Genomic DNA, 20297 nt, shown 5'->3' with positions numbered 1-20297 from the left:
GAGTTGTGGGTTTGAGCCCCACACTGGGCAAAATATTCAGGGGGGTTGGACTAAATGATCCTCGTGTTCCCTTCCAACTCTACGGTATTCTATGATTTTATAAATGTGATTATCAAATGAGAACAGGCAAGAATTATAAATTATTGTAAGGCTATGCTCACACAATCCTTTCCTTTTTAGTCGGCTTCCCCCACTAAATTGATAAGAATGTATTGACTAGGTTCTGACTGGTGTGATCATTATGTATTCCAGTCACAGTCCTGAAATTGACAGGGTCTCGCACTCTGGCTTCTATGTGAAACAAAAATCTCCATAACCACATTAGCAGGCCCCTCCAAAGATGATTTTACAGTCCCCTCTAAAGACGATTTTCTCACTGCACAGAAGCTCAGCTGGGTAACATCTGGCAGCATTTATGAAACCTTCTTGTCTTATGAGACCAAACAGTGCTGTAAATTTCAGCCACCATTGCCTCTGAGAAATGCTAATAATGAAAACTCATCAAAGGATAGCAATAATTCTTAGGGTTGATGAGATGGATGTGTTTCTGACTTCTCAGAATTAATAGCAGGCCCCAGGGTCTAAAAGAACAGCTGTCACATAGAAATATACCTGCAGACAAACAAACAACCTCCCTTTAAGTTAAATCTGGTGCGAGTAGTAGCAGATCTTCAGTAAGGGAAAAGGGAGGGGAGTGCAATTTCTGCTTTACTCCAAAGCATTTTTAATGGTATCTAAGTTTAAAAATCTATACTGTGTTTATACAAATAGCACAAAGAGCTGATTAATCAAAAATATAACAAGCCAATTTCAGATAAGCCTAAGGTCTTCTGCATTGAGTATCTCTTTGCACTTTTTAGAGCTCAAATCACCAACAACAGCAATACACCCCAAAACCAGGGAAATATTGTTAAGAAGGAGATCTTCAACATCAGGAACTGAGAGACAAGCAGCAAAGGCAAGAAATAAATCTGTACCAGCTGGAATTTTATTGTTATTATTGTTACTATTTAAATTTATTAGTCACTTCTCTGACATAGATGTCAAGCAGCATGAGAGATAAAATTGAACTGAAGGCTCCATGGGGCCAAACATCAGTCCCCAAGCACCACCTCATGAAAACAATATCCAAGGAGACCTAGAAACACGACTGAGTGATGCCACCCCCCAGGGGCCCCCATCCTGTTTTGCCACTTGTGGAGAAATGGAAAGTGACTTCCTGCCTCGCCGCACGGTTATTGGTGCTGATTTCAGGCAAGATCTCTCATGCTCTGCAAGATCTCGCATGATCTTGACGAGATCTTGCTGGAAATTGGTACCACTTCTCTGCCCCAAGACGGCGGCCTCACCCTACCCAATGGCTGGGCTGACTCTGACTCTCCAGAAAAATGCCACAGTCGTGGTATTGAAAGCCACTGAGAGATCAAGGCTAAAAGGGACATGCTTCTCCAGATTCTCTCCTGACAGAGAACTTCTTACAGAGCAACTAAGGCAGTTTCCATACCCAAGCCAGACCTGAACCCAGCTTGAAATGGATCTAGAAAATTTGTTTCAGCCTGGATTTCTGGTCTGCGACCACCCATTCAAGGACCTTGCCCCAGAAGGAGGAAGTTGGTGACCAATCAGTAATGGCTTCAATTTTCTAGATCCAGTGAGGGTTTCTTAAAGATGAGGAGGAGACTTGGTAAATATACACTATGTACAGCCCTGTAAATAAATAGAATAAAATAACCGAGCGTATTCAGCTATTAATTGGTGGAATTCATAAACCGAATTATATTTAGTTACAGATAGGTAACCGTGTTGGTCTGCCATAGTCAAAACAAAAAAAATCCTTCCAGTAGCACCTTCAGATGCCATCTGAAGAAGTGTGCATGCACACGAAAGCTCATACCAAGAACTAACTTAGTTGGTCTTTAAGGTGCTACTGGAAGGAATTTTTTTGTTTCGAATTATATTTATAAGCTCTTTGCTTATGGAAATATAAATAACAAACCACAACAGAATGACTCAGTGTGTATCCTTAGGGTCAACAAAAAGCTTAATTCCCCCCCCCCCCCGTCCTCCATTTTATCCATTTCTTTTTGCAGTCCACTTTTCCTCAAGTGTTGATTCTATGCAGTCAACATGCACATTGCTTCTTTATAGCATTAGGACCGTGTTGTGAAACGCCATTTTAATCTAACATGCTACAAGGTCAGGAAATAATGAGTCTCTAAATGCCAGCAGACATTTAGGCATGATTTAATACCAAATGCATAATTAATACCCAATGTTTAGTGTTTGACACCACCAACATATTAGTCTCGAAGTGAGCACGTCCAACATTCTGACTGGATGCATTCATGTGGTCATCAACAACAACTTGTTTATCTGACTCGACAAAATAACATGCTGCAAAATTTCAAAACTGTAAGATGACAGCATTTCTCTTTTAATAAACTGTTGGAATTTTACCTCCCGTGATAAATCAATATTTCAATACACTTCTTTTGGAAATGTGGTGGCGGAAACATGAAATGCATCTTCAGATTAAGAATACAGAGGCAGTAGCCCAGAACTGAACAGCTAATGAGCTATAAAGTTCACCTCTACAGGACATTGCATAAATTAAGCAAGCATGCATTTCTCAATGTACAATAAATATACATCTGGAGTTAGAAGGTTGTGAAAAAGAGCCCTGCTAAAATAATGAGTGCACAGGATTTGGGATTCTGCCCCCCCCCTTTTGACATTAGATATTTGAATTTATGGAACTTTAACCATTCTTCTACTTAAATAGCAAGAGTGCTATTTTAAAGCTCACTCAAAACCTCTGTAATCACGGGGATGGATCAAAAAGTAAGTGCACATACAGAAGCATACCATTTCACAGAGACATCTAAACTGCATTATATTCATTTACAAATATATGCAAATACAATAAGCCTGCAAGTTACGTTGGGGCTACGAACTGGGGAACGTGCCTAAAGCCAAAATTCATATAGTCAAAGCACACTGGGTTCAGTGACAGGTGGGATTGCCAAAGTCTTTTTTCCTTCCCCACTTTTCCATTTCTTTTTTCTTTTTTTGCCAAGTGTGTAAAGCTGAATGCACACAAGTTAAATGCTCATACGTTGCAGGCTTATTGTATGCATTTTTAAATACTAGGTACGTCTATACCATAAACCAGGGATTCAGAAAATTGTCAGTGCCCAGGAACACAACAACAGAAAACCGGGAGCTTCTACAATGAAGCATATATAGAAACTGAATTTAAGTACAGTGGCACCTCGGTTTTTGAGCATCTCAGAAGCCGAACGTTTCGGTTTTCGAATGCCGAAAACCTGGAAGTAATTGCTTCCATTTTTGAACATGCCTTGGAAGTCAAACAGCTTGCGCTGCTTGTTTTTCTTTTATTTCCATTGACTTTGCCGACCGCCCTTTACGCCTTGGTTTTTGAACATTTTGGAAGTCGAACAGTCTTCTGGAATGGATTATGTTTGACAACTGAGGTACCACCGTACAGTTAAATTAGCACATTTCCCTTTAAGATCTGCTTCTCTTAACTAATTTAACTACAAATACTCAAAAAGACACCTCAGTCAATTACATTATTAAAACACTGTTGGCAGGGGAGGGGTGTGCCATTTTATAGTGAAGAGAGAATGTGCTTTCTGTTGTAACTTTAGATCATCCAGAGCAGAAGACATTTGTGAACTTCTGTGGTGAATGTGAACAACTGATTTATAAACCAATACTAGAAGAGGCAGACAGTTGAATACATCATCATGCAGTAATCCTCTAATACTCTGAAGTTCACTTCACTAGAGTTATGAATAAAATGTCCAAAGAAAGATTACCTCCAAGCAACTATTGTTCTTAATGGATAATACACCTGTCCTGAAAAAGAGGACGTAACTGCATCATTGTGCCCTTTTTCCACTCTTGAGCTCTACAATGATCAACTGGAGGCAGCCATCTTTTCCCCTTTAAGATTCTCACACTGACTGGGGAAAGCTACGATCATATCGTATGACCTGCACTGATCTCCCCAGGTTTTCCCTCGGCTACTAGGAAACCAACAGAAGCTGTGGAATAAAGAGGATTACAGGCACTTTATGATCCACTGCTTAGTTTTTCTTTGGCACTTTTTTTTTCTTTTTAACCAAGGATGTTTCCAAATCCTTTTTATGTTGCAAATCATCGTATTTATATATTAAATGAATGTTTCCAGAAAATTACATAGAATTTTTCACAATTAAAAACTACAACAGAATGCTGGGAAAATACAAGAAAAACGGTTAAAAGGTAATGCAGAGAAAGATTTAGTATGTTCATGAATTCCTCTACACTCAAAAATTTCGGAAGGAACCAACACCCCAAATATCTATTTTGAACTTTTGTTTCAGTGATATTATAAGAAACAACAAAATCCTTCTGTAATTTTGGTGGGCTTCATAGTGAAACACACACACACACACAGCCTTGTAAATGATAGCACAAAAATCCTTCCAGTGCTTTCTCTGACAAAAGAAGGAAAAGTAACAACACGTAAGTAAAAGACTGAATCATGGTAGCAGAGATCCTGAAAGGCTCATTTTTAGTGGAAATACAATAAATTGTGTGTTCCTGGAGCAGAAAAGGCAAGATGAATACAAATGTAGAAATAAATTAATTAGAAACTTACCTCTGGGTATTTTAATTTTAATGTTTGATGCATTTCCCTAAACCGACTGTACCGCCTGAATACTGTCCACGTCTCATCGAGGACTGATATCTGTTATGCAGCGGTGAAAAAGAAAATAGCAAAATTAAGATGAATCAAGCATATATAGAAACACAGATACTGTACTATGGCTCCCTGCAATGGACAATTTTCTCCCATCAAACTATTATTATCGGGACTGGCTCATCTTGTACATGGGGAATAAATGCACGCATTGATACAGGATTTGCACGAGAGCCACATCCGCACAATTGACTCAGTGGGCAAACTGACAACAGAACGCAGAGCTGATTTTATAATAGTAAAATCCATAGAGAGTGCCCGTGGTTTTAAGCTTCCTATAATAAATTCATCCAGCTTAGATTCTTCGTGAATCCCTTAGTTCTCACTCCTCCCACTCTAACACACACACCTTTCATTTTAAAAAGAAGTTAAACTTCTTACCTTTATTTCATATTCACAGTGCTCATCCATCCCTTGTCCACAAAGGACATAGCGTGGAATACTAATTTTAACTGGATTCTTTAGGTCATCTGGGTTTGTTTTAACAGAGCGACAGATCATTCGCTATCAAATGAATATCAAACAGGAAGAACAAATTAAAACCTGCATCACTTCATGAACAACAGTCTGTAAGGCCAGAAATACGTTTTCTGACAGAAAAGTAAAATAAAGTAAGATTGTTATTATTATTAAATGGAGGGTTTATGAGAAGCAAGTGGTAATCCTCTTGCGAATGTTCTTTCAGGGGCAGAGAGGAAAATGGAAATAATCTCTGCAAGTGTTGCTTACTCTTTTTGCAACCTTAAGCACAATGAAAAACAGATAATAAAACTTTATAACCACTTTTATGATCACGTAAGAAACACATCTAAAAGCCTGTCTGTTGGAAGGAGGTGGGGAAACAAATTCTGACAATTCCTCTTTCTCCTGAAAATCTCTGACAGAGGTTCTGAGAACCTCTGGAACAATGTGGGAGATGTTGCAGGGTCCTAAAAGGAAAGGAGGAATCCACTGGATTGCAGCCTCTTCCACAAAGTGGATCCTCTCCATTTGCAGAAGGAAAACTCAGAATGCAATCTGTAGTCACAAGCCTTTCTGATCAGAAATAAAGTAACCTTTGTTGCAACAAGGAAAGCTTAAAGAAAGCTGGCAACTTGCTATACCTTAAAACTGATCATTCAGTTGGCTTTTCTATGATTTTACTAACATATTTATTAAAATATTTCAGCATATGGTGAAAGTAGCAACCTGTACAAGATTACGAAAAAAGACTTCCTATTATTATAAAAAACTGTTTTTAAAAATCATACAGGCATCAATATCTTTATCAACTGATGTAGTTTAAGCAATGAAATCGAGGCCTATGCTTACTGACACTGCAAATTTTAGTGCTTCTCATCATAAAACCATGTGGGTTTTGAAAGTTCTCACTATGTCCAGATAGCACTTGGGTAGCTGCCCTAGACCATGTAAGCGATCAAACGCACAACAAATTCGGTGGTTTTACTTGACACCACCTATAGAACATCTCTGTATAGAATGGACCTCACTCTTGAGGAGTCCTTAAAATCTTACAAGCATAGGCTTAGCAAAGCTTGACAAAGTAACAGCACACAGAAATGTTAATGTAGCAAACAACAAAAGCATGTGTATCTGTGATGGGACGATGAGCTGCTTGTGCGTAAAATGCAAGTCCCTCAGAGTTTGATCAGGTTTTCAAACCTCTGCCTGTGACGGAGCCCCTCCAGCATGGCTGCGTCAATCACTAGTAGAATCCGAAAGTGGCTGCTTTCGGAATCTTTTCCAACATAAAAGCTCTTTAACGGAAACACGTCGTCTGGCCTCTCGGCGTGACAGTTTCCGGCGAGGTGTGGGTGTCCCTATAGGAGGTCCTGAGACCTCCCCACTGTTTTCGCTGGAAGTGTCTCTGAGCCATCCCTCCGACTCACTTTCCCTTGGAGTTCTTGCTCGCCCTCTACTGGTTCCCTCTTCCGCTGCTACTCCTCTCTCAACCTCAGTGAGCCTTTGCGCCCCCGGCGCTTTAGATGGCAGTTCCCTGACATCCACCTCCCCTCCAGGGCTCCCTTCACCCCCTCCCGTCTCTTCCCCTACTGGCGGTGAGGAGGTAAAACCCCTGAAAGAACCTCCCTCATCTTCCGACGTCGCGAACACTTCCCTCCACTTGTTGCTGTTCCTACTCTCTCGGTAATCTTCGTCATCGGAGTCCACTCCCTCTTCCAACTCCGACTCCGCGAACCCTTCCATTTCCTCTTCCTCATCGGTGGTGCCGAAATACTCCCTCCTAAACCTTGCTATCGGCTGAGGTTTCCTCGGGAACCTTTGGTGGAACGTTTCTGTTAAAACCTCGTCATTGACTTCCTCTGCACTTACCCAGGTGTTTTCTGACTCCGGTTCCCCTTCCCACGCCACCAAATACTCCACCTGATTTCCCTTCCACCTGGAATCGAGGATTTCCGCTACATGGTTGCGGCGTTCCCTCTCTTCCAAGGCTGGTCCCCTGACGTACTCCCCTTCACGTCCCCCCCTGTATGGTGACAGTAACGACCTGTGGAACACTGGGTGCAATTTCATGTGGTTGGGTAATCGGAGTTTGAAAGCTACCGGGTTGACCTGCTGAATGACCTCAAAGGGTCCCAATCTTCTGGGCCTCAATTTCTTACAACCCCCTTTGAACGGCAACCCTTGGGTTGACAACCACACTTGATCCCCCACCCTTATGGTTTCACCTTCCCTTCTGTTCTTGTCTGCCTGCTTCTTATATTGTGCCTTAGCCCTTTCTAAGTTGAGCTGGAGCTGATGATGGATCGCTTCCATCTCTTCTACAAAATGTTCAGCCGCTGGGACGCTCCATCTCTCCCCTCCTTCCCCTGGAAATGCCCTGGGGTGACACCCGTAATTAGCCAAAAAGGGACTCATCCCTGTGGACACATTCTCCGCATTATTGTAGGCAAATTCTGCCAACGCCAACTTTTCGACCCAATCGTTCTCTCTGTCATTGACATAACACCTCAGATATTGTTGAAGAATGCCATTTGCTCTTTCCGCCTGCCCGTTGGTTTCAGGGTGCCGGGCAGTTGAAAAATTGACTTCCACGTGCAGCAAGCTCATGAGCTTCCTCCAGAACCTGGAAGTAAATTGTTTGCCGCGATCTGAGATCACCCTCAAGGGAGCCCCGTGCAACCTAAAGATGTGTTCTACAAACAACTTCGCTGTTTCTTCCGCTGTGACTGCATGTGAGCATGCTACAAAGTGGCACATCTTAGTTAACAGGTCTACTACTACCATGATGGCTGTTTTCCCCTTGGACTTTGGCAGATCCGTCATAAAATCTATTGATATCGCTTCCCAAGGCCGTTCTGGTGTGGGTGTCAGGGAACTGACATCTAAAGCGCCGGAGGCGCAAAGGCTCACTGAGGGTGAGAGAGCAGTAGCAGCGGAAGAGGGAACCAGTAGAGGGCGAGCAAGAACTCCAAGGGAAAGTGAGTCGGAGGGATGGCTCAGAGACGCTTCAAGCGAAACCAGTGGGGAGGTCTCAGGACCTCCTATAGGGACACCCACACCTCGACGGAAACTGTCACGCCGAGAGGCCAGACGACGTGTTTCCGTTAAGGAGCTTTTATGTTGGAAACGTTTCCGAAAGCAGCCACTTTCGGATTCTACTAGTGATTGACGCAGCCATGCTGGAGGGGCTCCGTCACAGGCAGAGGTTTGAAAGCCTGATCAAACTCTGAGGGACTTGCATTTTACGCACAAGCAGCTCATCGTCCCATCACAGCAATCCGAAAGTCTCCGAAAGCCAGCTTGTGCAGGGAGAAGCATCATGAGCAATCCAGCCGGAACCGGGGAAGCAGGAGCAGCTGGAGGAGGTCCAAGCCTGGAAGAAAGGTACAGGGCGTTGGAGATCCAGTTGGCGCTGCAAACGGCGAGGCTTGAGGAGAGGAGGGCTCAGGATGCAGAAAAGGGAAAGGAGAAAACCACCCCGCTCGCCAGAAAGGTGCCAGGATTGGTGCAGAAATTCGGGGGGGATCCCAGGAACTATCATGCCTTTAGAACAGAGATGCAATACGCTCTAAACTTGCAGTTTGATGACTTCCCCGATGAGGAATCGCGAGTGGCGTATGTGATTGGCCATCTCGAATCCGGGGCGAAAGATTGGGTTAGACCCCTGATGGCAGCGAATAATGAGATCTTAAAGGACACGAGGAAGTTTTTTCGTGCCATGGACCTGATGTTTTCCAGCGATATTGAGCAGGGGGTGGTGCGAAGGCAGTTAATGGCTTGCCAGCAAGGAAGCAGATCTGTCCGTGAGTACTGGACTGAATTTACCATGTTGATTCACAAATTGGGGTGGGACCTATCGGCGGAGCCCATCCAAATGCTTTTCGAAGAGGGGCTTTCTTCAACCGTCAAAGATGAGCTTTCCCGGGGCCCCAGGGCGGAGTCTATGGACCAGTTAACCAAATCTGCGCTGGCCATAGGAGCGCGCCAGGAGGCGAGGGCTATGGAAAAGCGGGAAGGGAAAGGAGACCGTTGGAGGGAGTTCCGCATTCCAGACATTCCAGAGCCACCTTTCCCGCCGGCAGAGCCGATGGAAGTTGGAACAGCGCGGGCGCGCGCAGTTTCAAATCCCAGTGAAGGGCGGAAAAAGGAGGGAAAGAGCGCCAAGAGATGTTATCTCTGCCAACAGCCAGGGCACTTTGCCAGAGTTTGCCCACAAAGAAAGGAATGGCAAGGGATGGCAGGAGCTGTTGGGGGAAAGGAAGAGGAAGGCAAGGAGCAAGTAAAAGCCAACGCCTGGCTGCCACCGTTGGGGCACAGCAGCCAGGCCAAAGAGCAATGAAAGTGCCCATGCCAGAACCCCCCAGACCCGCTTTAGTGATAGAGGTGTTACTAGAACTGCCAAACGGACACCCACTAAAGGTCAAGGCGCTTTTGGATTCAGGCAGCTCCTGTAATTTCATGAGTAAGGAGTTTGCAGCTGAGCACCAGATACAGACTATCCCTTTAAGTAACCCCTTGCAGGTGACTACGATTGACGGCAGAGAGCTGTTGGGGGGAGAAGTTAGCCAACAGACTGTCCCGATGATAATGAGAGTGGCAAGGCACACCGAACAGATAGCGTTTAATGTGGCCATCCTGGGAGGAGCGCCCATCATTTTGGGGATGAGCTGGCTGGCGCTACACGATCCGCTAGTGGGCTGGCATCAGAGGGTGGTCTCCTTTGGGTCAGCGCATTGCCTAGAACACTGCAAGGAGGGGAAGGTTTCGGGAGGAGACAGAGTCACCCTAGCGGGGATGGAAGTGATGGACAAAGGGAAGGTGCCCCCGCAATACGCAGATCTGAGCAACGTATTCAGCGAAAGGGAAGCAGACAAACTGCCACCGCATAGACCCTTTGACTGTCAAATCAACCTACTCCCAGGGGCCCAACTCCCAGTAGGCAAGCTGTACGCCATGTCAGACAGGGAGATGCAGGAGCTGAGGGAGTTCATTGACAAAAACTTGAAGCGAGGTTTCATCAGAGAGTCCCGAGCGGTGGGGGGCAGCCCAGTGTTCTTTGTGGACAAAAAGAACACAGACAAACCGAGACTGGTGTGTGACTTCAGGGCCCTCAATGCAGTGTCGGAGCCCCTGGCTTTCCCTATGCCCCGAATTGATGACATTTTGACCAGAGTAAGGAAGGGAAAGATTTTTACAAAGCTGGACCTGCGGGGGGCGTACAATCTGATACGCATAAGGAAGGGAGATGAATGGAAGACCACCATGTTTACCCCGTTGGGAGCCTTTGAATACCTCGTTATGCCCTTCGGTCTACAAGGGGGCTCCGCGTGTTTTCAAGCTTTTATAAACCACGTTCTGGGACCTTTGCTCTACAAGAATTGTGTGGCCTTTTTAGACGACGTGTTGGTGTATTCGGAAAATGAGGAACAGCATGTGAGGGACGTTCGAGAAGTGTTGGGCAGGCTGCAAGCCAACCAGCTGTGGGTGAAACTGGAGAAGTGCCAGTTTCATACCAAGGAGGTGGAATTCCTGGGGTACCGCTTGTCAGACAAGGGATTGGCCATGGATCCAGGCAAGGTCCAAGCGGTACTGGAATGGAAGACACCGAAGACCAAGAAGGACGTGCAAAGATTTTTGGGATTTGGGAACTTTTATCGGAAGTTCATCAAGAACTTTGCCCACTTGACGGCGCCCATCACCGACTGTCTCAGCAGCAAGAAGAAATTTGTTTGGACGGCAGAGGCAGATCGAGCCTTTGAAGAACTGAAAAGGGCTTTCGCCTCGGAAGAACAACTTCTGCATGTGGATTTACGAAAACCCATGAGAGTGGAAACAGATGCATCCGACCGGGTGGTAGGGGCGGTCCTTCTTCAACCGGGGAGGAGTGCGTCGGAGTGGAGACCGTGTGCCATCTTCTCGCGGAAGCTGAATAAGTCCGAGAGGAATTACACGGTGTATGACAGGGAACTACTTGCCATTCACGAAGCATTCCGGAGGTGGAGACATTTATTAATTGGGGCACAACACAAGGTGCAAGTGTGCACCGACCACAAAAATTTAGAGTATTGGAGAACAGCTCGAGTGCTCAACCAACGACAAGTGAGATGGGCACAGGAATTCTCCAAATTTAACTTTGAGATTTGTTATGTGCCAGGCCCAGAAAACGTCAGGGCGGACGCGCTCTCACGCAAACCAGAATATTGGGAAGGGGAGGGGGTGATCGAAGAGAGACATGTCATCCCGGAGGACCGCTGGGTGTGTGGGGCGGCGATGGTGGGGCAACGAGAACTGGTGGAGGAAACGGAAAATGATGAATATGCCCAGGATAAGCTCAGAGGTCTCAGGGGGGAGGGCGAGAGCCCCGGAGGTTTTGAGGAAAGAAATGGGGCATTGTATTACAAAGGGGCACTGTATATACCCGAAGGTGAATTGAGGGGGAGAGTACTCAAGCAGTTGCATGATAGCCCCACGGCGGGACATTTTGGGCAACACAAGACCATGTGGTTGGTTACCAGGGAATTTTGGTGGCCTAAGGTGAGGGAAGATGTAAGGGAGTATGTAAGAGGGTATGGATGGGCTCCGCCGATAGGTCCCACCCCAATTTATGAATCAGCATAGTAAATTCAGTCCAGTACTCACGGACAGATCTGCTTCCTTGCTGGCAAGCCATTAACTGCCTTCGCACCACCCCCTGCTCAATATCGCTGGAAAACATCAGGTCCATGGCACGAAAAAACTTCCTCGTGTCCTTTAGGATCTCATTATTCGCTGCCATCAGGGGTCTAACCCAATCTTTCGCCCCGGATTCGAGATGGCCAATCACAAAAGCCACTCGCGATTCCTCGTCGGGGAAGTCATCAAACTGCAAGTTTAGAGCGTATTGCATCTCTGTTCTAAAGGCATGATAGTTCCTGGGATCCCCCCCGAATTTCTGCACCAATCCTGGTACCTTTCTGGCGAGCGGGGTGGTTTTCTCTTTTCCCTTTTCTGCATCCTGAGCCCTCCTCTCCTCAAGCCTCGCCGTTTGCAGCGCCAACTGGATCTCCAACGCCCTGTACCTTTCTTCCAGGCTTGGACCCCCTCCAGCTGCTCCTGCTCCTCCGGTTCCGGCTGGGTTGCTCATGATGCTTCTCCCTGCACAAGCTGGCTTTCGGTGACTTTCGGATTGCTGTGATGGGACGATGAGCTGCTTGTGCGTAAAATGCAAGTCCCTCAGAGTTTGATCAGGTTTTCAAACCTCTGCCTGTGACGGAGCCCCTCCAGCATGGCTGCGTCAATCACTAGTAGAATCCGAAAGTGGCTGCTTTCGGAATCTTTTCCAACATAAAAGCTCTTTAACGGAAACACGTCGTCTGGCCTCTCGGCGTGACAGTTTCCGGCGAGGTGTGGGTGTCCCTATAGGAGGTCCTGAGACCTCCCCACTGTTTTCGCTGGAAGTGTCTCTGAGCCATCCCTCCGACTCACTTTCCCTTGGAGTTCTTGCTCGCCCTCTACTGGTTCCCTCTTCCGCTGCTACTCCTCTCTCAACCTCAGTGAGCCTTTGCGCCCCCGGCGCTTTAGATGGCAGTTCCCTGACAGTATCTGAAGAAGTGTGCATGCACACGAAAGCTCATACCAAGAACTAACTTAGTTGGTCTTTAAGGTGCTACTGGAAGGAATTTTTTTTTGTTTTGACTATGGCAGACCAACACGGCTACCTATCTGTAACTGGAACAAAAGCATTGGTTAGATAGTTCTGTAGAAGTAGTGTCTTGAGGACGGGTCTCTAAAAATAAATCAAAGCTGCGTGGACTCAGAACGTATGGCAGCTGTGCAAGATTATATCGACAAGGTTATTTGTTTTTAAGGAAACAGTGATAAATAACAAGCAGCGGGAGGAAACCTATATAGAGTAACACTGGAGGGAGATGCGCCATACGCTCTTTAATGGTGTTCTGGGAGGGATAAAAAACAGCAGAGAACTGTGCAGTGAGAGGGTCAGAGAAATAGTGCAGACTATGGCCAAGGTGGAAAGTCACAGTAAATCACACCTTAAAACAAACTATGTGTGTGAGCCAGTCTATGAACGGCCTCATATAAGGCAGGAGTGTACCAGGGAGGGCAGAACTATCAGCCAGCTAGACTCTGGGATGAGTGGGAAACATGGATTTTATCACTTATTCAGGCAACTCTTCTCAGGTAAATCAAACATGATGAGCCCTGCCTGAGCCACGGATAGCCCCCAACTTATGAGCTCCTACCTCCCCTTATATGCAGAGATTAGAAGTCTCTATTCCCAGTCTGTGTCGGCTAATAGTTTGCAAATCCATCCAAACAACCAACGATGGTTTGTGCTTGCTTGCGTACCTGGCTTGTGGCGCTGGCTTGGAGGCAAGGACAAACCATCTTTGCCCCTTCTCTGCTTGCAAGGGAAGAAGGTAGCACAGAGACTAAGAAGTGGTTCCCAATCGTCGCCTGCCCACAGACTACTTGAAAATTGTCAAGTGTCTTGATGGATCATTGTAGCAATCGACGTTTTTATCATTCAGGGACAGAAACACCCTCATTTTGGGAGGAAAAAGCTCGGGAAATAAACACCCTTTTATGGGCGGGTTCCATACACATAAATACATACAGTGAGGGGGGGAAAGTATTTGATCCCCTGGTCTTGGTCACGGTGGCTACTTTGGAATCTGCTAGATTGATTGCTTCTGTCGACAGGTGTCTTTTGTACAGGTACTGTAACGAGCTGGGATTACAAGTAAAAGACCTTTCCCTTACAGCAGGTGCTTCTAATCTCAGCTCGTTACGTATGGTGAAGACACCAGGTAGCCTGACATCTGGCTAGTTGACAGGGGATCAAATACTTATTTCACTCATTCTAATGCACATCAATCTCTGACTTTTGTCTTCTGGGTTTCTGCGGGTTTTCCTGTTGTTATTCTGTCTCTCGCAGCTACAATAAACCTACCATTAAAATTGTGGACTGGTCAATTCTTCATCAGAGGGCAAACGGGCAAATTTAGCAGGGGATCAAATACTTTCCCCCCTTCACTGTAGCATGCATAAGAACAAAGCATTTCCACATTACAGTGGTACCTCGGGTTACATACGCTTCAGGTTACATACGCTTCAGGTTACAGACTCTGCTAACCCAGAAATATTGCTTCAGGTTAAGAACTTTGCTTCAGGATGAGAACAGAAATTGTGCTCCGGCGGCACGGTAGCAGCGGGAGGCCCCACTAGCTAAAGTGGTGCTTCAGGTTAAGAACAGTTTCAGGTTAAGTACGGACCTCCGGAACGAATTAAGTACTTAACCCTAGGTACCACTGTATTATTATTTGAATTTATATACCACCATCTCGGGGCAGCTCACAGAACATGTATGTAAGAGGGAGGGATATTGCCTCCCTCCTCCCTCAGTTTTGGAGCTGATATGACAGGCTGGTGCTGGAGGAGGAAGCCAAAGCACCTCTTGGACATCTTTTGAATACTATTTAATTAGGCTGCACATGCACACATTTTTAAAAATACAGCCTTGGAACTTCAGAAAGTTTACAAGGAAGATTAGAGACATCAGAAACATAAATTAAAAACTAGCCAATATAAAATAAAAGCCTGCATTAAAATTGAAAACAGAAGCAATGCAAAAAAAGAAGATAATGTAAAACATCAAATACTTGACGAAATAAAAAAAAATATGACTAAATTGGTACCTAAGAGAAAGGAAATAGCACCAAGTGAATGTGTTCACCAACAGGGTGCCAACACAAAAAAGGCTGTTCTAAAGTTGGACGTTGGGGGTTAAGCCAAGCCTCAGATGAAGGGCAGGAAGTACATTATCATTCTACACAGTAAGGCTGCAATAATATGTACACTTATCTGGGTCAAAACTGCAAGGAATTGGTGGGACTTCCTTAAACAAAGATGTCTAGGATAGCTCTATCCAAAATTAGCTATCCTTGGCCTATATTCGTTTTATTTCTCTCCTGGGCCATATACCTGCAGATGTGACGTTGGTTTCAGAGTAAAATGCACATAACAGGGCTGATGCAAGTTGACTTTTCTGTCCCTTCCTCCCTGTGGCACTGGCTCTAGGAACTCCCAAATGCTCCACTGAAGGTCCGGGGACCCTGCTGAATGGGAGCGAATTGTGGCATGGGGAAATTGGGGGAGGGGGCCCTCTCCAACAATGTCTTTAAGCATGCCCTTTAATCCAAGTTTGATCCAAATTCTTTACGGCATGATGCCTTGAAGATGTCACCTGCAATCTTTTATAAAGCAGTATGCTAATTTGGATGAAAATAGCATATAAAAGGGAAAATAAACCAGTAAGACACTGAACAGTCTCACTTCCATTACAAACTGAAGTAGTAATAGTAGTAGCAGTAGTAGTAGTAAAGGTAAAGGTAAAGGGACCCCTGACATTAGGTCCAGTCGTGGCCGATTCTGGGATTGCAGCGCTCATCTCGCTTTACTGGCTAAGGGAGCCAGCATACAGCTTCCGGGTCATGTGGCCAGCATGACTAAGCCGCTTCTGGCAAACCAGAGCAGCGCACGGAAACGCCGTTTACCTTCCCGCCGGAGCGGTACCTATTTATCTACTTGCACTTTGACGTGCTTTTGAACTGCTAGGTTGGCAGGAGCTGGGACCGAACAACGTGAGCTCACCCCGTCGCGGGGATTCGAACCGCTGACCTTCTGATCGGCAAGTCCTAGGCTCTGTGGTTTAACCCACAGCGCCACCCGCGTCCCTAGTAGTTGTTTTTAAAAAACAAGAAACAAAGTATGTGGGTATCCACATTTGTCATAGTTCCACATATTTATGCAACAAAAAGTTGCAAAATGAAGTTTTCCCTCAAGAATTTTGTGCTGTGTTAGAATGGTAACTTGCCATTTAAAAGAAGAAAACCCAGCTCAGTGCTTACTTTTCCTTAAGGCTATTATTGAGATTATGACTCTGTCTACTGAAAGATTTAGCAGTAATGAGCATAAAGGTGTCATTTGAGGACATAGCATGAAGATTAATTTCATAACACTTTTCTCTTTGAAACTTAAATAAATGCTGGTTTCAGGACAGATATCATAATTGTTTCTTATGGTAGTTTCACGTATTACTTTCCCTGTCAAGGCAACTCATCTCCACATGGGGACTGTAATGTTTGAAAAGTGAATCGGGTGGTTTTTCATTTTATTTTTGTGTCTCAGTATAAACACACTATCCCAGCATTTACACACTAATAAGTGAGCTATGTATTGACAGTTTCAAGGCAGTCCACAGAAACAAGAAATAAAAACACCCTAGCAATCAGATCATGTACCAATGACGGTGAAGGCAGCAAACGTTTTATTCAAGAGGAGCAAAAGGAAGAAATCATTGCATCAGCATTAAACCCGCAGACAAGCTGTTGCTTTCCATTAAATCATTTTTGGATTAAGGCACAGAAGCAAATCTTTACATGACTTCTGACTGCTAGTGTTGTATTAAATCTTCCCTGTTCAAACAGAGATCAGTTGCCACATCTACGGATGGCTGTCGTTGTATCTCCAATGTAAAGTCATGCCTTCCCAAATGTGAAAGTGTTCCGAATTGAAGATACAAGTGCATGAACATGAAGTACCCAAAACTCAGTTCCTCTATTTTTTGTCCGAAACAGCGCATGAGTATATAAGTGCCTTCCTCTCCTACCATAAAGAATATTTAAAACTGATGCTTAACACCAATAAGGTAAAGGGACCCCTGATCATTAGGTCCAGTCGTGACCGACTCTGGGGTTGCACGCTCATCTCGCTCTATAGGCCGAGGGAGGCGGCGTTTGTCCGCAGACAGCTTCTGGGTCATGTGGCCAGCATGACAAAGCCGCTTCTGACGAACCAGAGCAGCACACGGAAACGCTGTTTACCTTCCCGCCGGAGCGGTACCTATTTATCTACTTGCACTTTGATGTGCTTTTGAACTGCTAGGTTGGCAGGAGCAGGGACTGAGCAACGAGAGCTCACCCCGTCGCGGGGATTCGAACTGCCGACCTTCTGATTGGCAAGTCCTAGGCTCTGTGGTTTAAATTTCAGATACATCTTGGATGTAGTGTAAAGCAACTCTGAGCTGAGCTGAAATTTTTGCATGACTATTTCCATAACACAGCCCTGTTTGCTAAGACTTAAGTATGTGTCTCATCTGAGAGATTCTTTACATGAAAACACACATTTGATTTGCATTCTTTTGAACATAACATCTAAAGAGCAGCCAGATTTACTGTCCTGTCAAATGCAGCATTAGCTTAATGGCATCTTCATTTGAACTGAAAGTCAATTTCCAGATAAATGGTGGAGTGCTAGGTTGGGCATGACAAAAGGGTGAAACAGTTCTCAGCTGGGTAAATGCCTCTCTCTGAGAAATGCAAGCCAAATTGTGGGATGAATCACAGCCAGCCTTACCTGCATGAGAAAATACAAGCTCAATTTCAATTAGATTTTCTTTCTCCAGGACAACTACACACTTGAGCTCACTTAAACTTCGCAGCTGAATTTTGTCAAATTGCAATTGGTCAACCAGGGAATGTAAAGGGCTAGGAACTGGGCAGAAGACACTATCTTCCTCTACAAGGCCTACATGAGTATTTGTAAGGACTAGTGATCGGATTTTGCCCTCTAGTTTTACTGTTGTATAGAGCAGTATCTGAATTTCTCCTAAAGGGGGCTTGTTGATTCCCATGTTTCCATGGAGCATGTAAGCCAGATCAGCTAAATTGGCCTCAAAGCTGCACGACAGATGCACACCATTTTCAAAAACCAAATCGGAGATTGCTGAAGCCCAGTCAAGCGAAAGGTGCAACAGATCTCCTTTCAGGAGTGGGTGATTTAAGTAAGCAGACTCAAATGGTGATATTACAATGCTAAGCATGTCATGGCATATTCTTTGTGTGAAATATTTGTTAAAGGTAAATATTTTCATTATATTTTCTTCATTAGAACACAAAAGTCTGATGCTCTGTCCAGCATAGCCAATTTGGATTTCTCTTAATGTAGTAATTGGGAAAACATGAAAAATTTCCAGAGAGTCCTGACTGCTCTCCAGTGGATTGGCTGATGTAGTAATGGCATACAGGACTGAACTAAGTAAAAGCAAGCACGCAGGCTCTGGTCCAGTTCTGTTACGGTTTCCTACAGCAATCCAGTAGATTCCTTTTAACTCATCAGGTTTGGCACAAATTTCTGGCAAGATATAGCTCACATATTGCAACAGTTCATCCTGAGAGCACAGCTGCAATTTCAGAAGCCCATCTGAAAAGCACACAAAATCTTGCTTAAGCACAAGGCTAGTTTCCAGTTTTTCCCTTCTGGGAAAGTAAGTATATCTCTCAGAATGATCTGCTGTACACATATCAATTGAAATGCCGGAGTGTAAGAACTTCGTATCGTCATCTTTTTGCACAGGACTTCCTGGACTGATACTTGCACCACGGAAGCCATTCATGTTCACACCTAAAAGAAGATTTAACTGTATTTTTTTAATAAATGGAAAGTCTTTCACAAATGACACCATTTGTGTACATGTCTCATTTTTGTCACACAGACTGGCCAGACCTTTGATCTGCTTAGAAAACCAGCTACGCTTAAACACTTTATAGTTGGTATCACTGTAAATACTGGAGAATTTGCTGAAGAGATGTCTTAGCCCATAACTCTGCTTTGTTCCCACATGGGACTCTGGGAGAGGTCTCTGGCTGGCATTCGTAGCTCTCTCATCTAACTGCTGGTTTGGAATCTGGGCACAAATTTGGGGGATCTGGTTACTGTGTTCAAGAGAGAGAGAAATGCAAGCCCCAGACTGATGTTTGGCAGAGGCTAAAAGTTCTGAGGGAGGAATACGGCAGTCAACAACAAGATCAGATTCTGCTCCCAAACTACTGGGTTCCCAAATAGTAGCAGCTAAGCCTGTGATGTCGAAATGAGAGCATGCAGATTTGCTTTCTGATGAATGAATCATTCCATATCTGTCATGAGCCTGAAGATGAAAATCTGCAGAATATTTGGAGCAAGTTCTCTTGCTATTTATGACTTTGGGTTGATTCGAGTCACATTCATTACTGCACAGCCAGCTGATGGATTCTTGTCCTAACTGTCTTGTTTTATTTGTAGTTTTTTGAGTCATGCAGAACTCCGGGACTCTTCTCCAATGAGGATTGAATGCATCTATGCTTTCGTCCTGCTTACTGATGTCTGCTATTCTTGTATCTTCACTTGTGTAACATTGGCTGTCATTAGTAGGTAGAGCGAGAAAGCCATAAAGGGGCATTTTCTGTTTTAAATGTCAAAAAAAAAAAAAGCACAAAAAGGCACTTCTTGTGTTTAACTGAAAATGTATTCTCAGGTAAATTTTCAGATGAGGATTTTATTGTTTTGTTCAACTCTGGATTAAACAGCATTGACACTACGTTAAATCAGTGGGATCAGTTGTGATTCCAACCCATAATTTCCCTTTAGCATAATCTTGCATTTCGAACAGTATCCATTTCACTTAGGTAAATATTGAAGGATCGATCCACATCCCTAATGGCAGAGCTACCGATTTGAAAAATAAAACTGAAATTTACATTATCAGTCTCCCAAAAGAAGCAAATGTTTTGATAAAAATTGCCTAACCAGCTTTGATAAAAAGCTGTTATTTAAGCATGTATTTTTGCTCGGAAAACAGGAAGGAAAGCATATTACCAGAAGCAAAGAAACTTGCTGTGAAAACTAAAGTTGGGCACCTGCAACAGTTTGCATGCCGTATTTCTGTATTATGACTGATCATTTGGAAAAGTGAACTTTAATTTTTCCAGACTATATGGGCCATGCACAACTGTCTAGAAGAGCGTGCTCTCTCATACCATTGACATAGGTTGGAATTCAGAGCAGCTGATTGACTGATTGAGTGAATCTAAGTTGCAGTATATCAGGGTATTCAACCAATTACTTACACCTAAATATATAAACATTGTTTCTAAATTATAGATCGCTGAAACTGTTGCAGTGTCTATATATATATATATATATATATATATATATATATATATATATATTAACAAACTATGACCAACCA

The 20297-nt window shown here is 44.3% G+C and overlaps 3 protein-coding genes across 6 annotated transcripts in view; 1 reads left to right on the top strand and 2 right to left on the bottom strand.

Annotated features, from left to right (window-relative positions):
- Positions 1–20297, top strand: part of OTOR (otoraplin) — a 149898-nt gene that overhangs the window by 31783 nt on the left and 97818 nt on the right. The gene's annotated exons all lie outside the window — the stretch shown is intronic.
- Positions 1–20297, bottom strand: part of KIF16B (kinesin family member 16B) — a 104226-nt gene that overhangs the window by 21843 nt on the left and 62086 nt on the right. For all 4 annotated transcript variants that reach the window (XM_081905984.1, XM_081905985.1, XM_081905987.1 and 1 more), the window contains 2 exons: positions 5153–5275; positions 4670–4759 (listed from right to left, as the gene is read on the bottom strand). In XM_081905984.1, the coding sequence (XP_081762110.1) occupies positions 4670–4759; positions 5153–5275 (213 nt within the window). The remainder of the gene's footprint in view (positions 1–4669; positions 4760–5152; positions 5276–20297) is intronic.
- Positions 16526–20226, bottom strand: LOC309367015 (uncharacterized protein). The gene has a single exon (XM_081906232.1). The coding sequence runs from the start codon at positions 19506–19508 to the stop codon at positions 17463–17465; it is 2046 nt and encodes a 681-aa protein (XP_081762358.1). The 5' UTR covers positions 19509–20226; the 3' UTR covers positions 16526–17462.

The sequence above is a fragment of the Podarcis melisellensis genome (assembly GCF_964234715.1).
Source record: "Podarcis melisellensis genome assembly, chromosome: 3".
NCBI classification, from domain to species: Eukaryota; Metazoa; Chordata; class Lepidosauria; order Squamata; family Lacertidae; genus Podarcis; species Podarcis melisellensis.
The sequence above is the reverse complement of the archived record's forward strand: the minus strand, read 5'-3'. Positions and strand labels throughout refer to the sequence as shown.

Bases quoted from the DNA above. Each gene is read 5' to 3' on its own strand.
- LOC309367015 (XM_081906232.1), bottom strand. From the start codon at position 19,508: ATGCCCCTTTATGGCTTTCTCGCTCTACCTACTAATGACAGCCAATGT.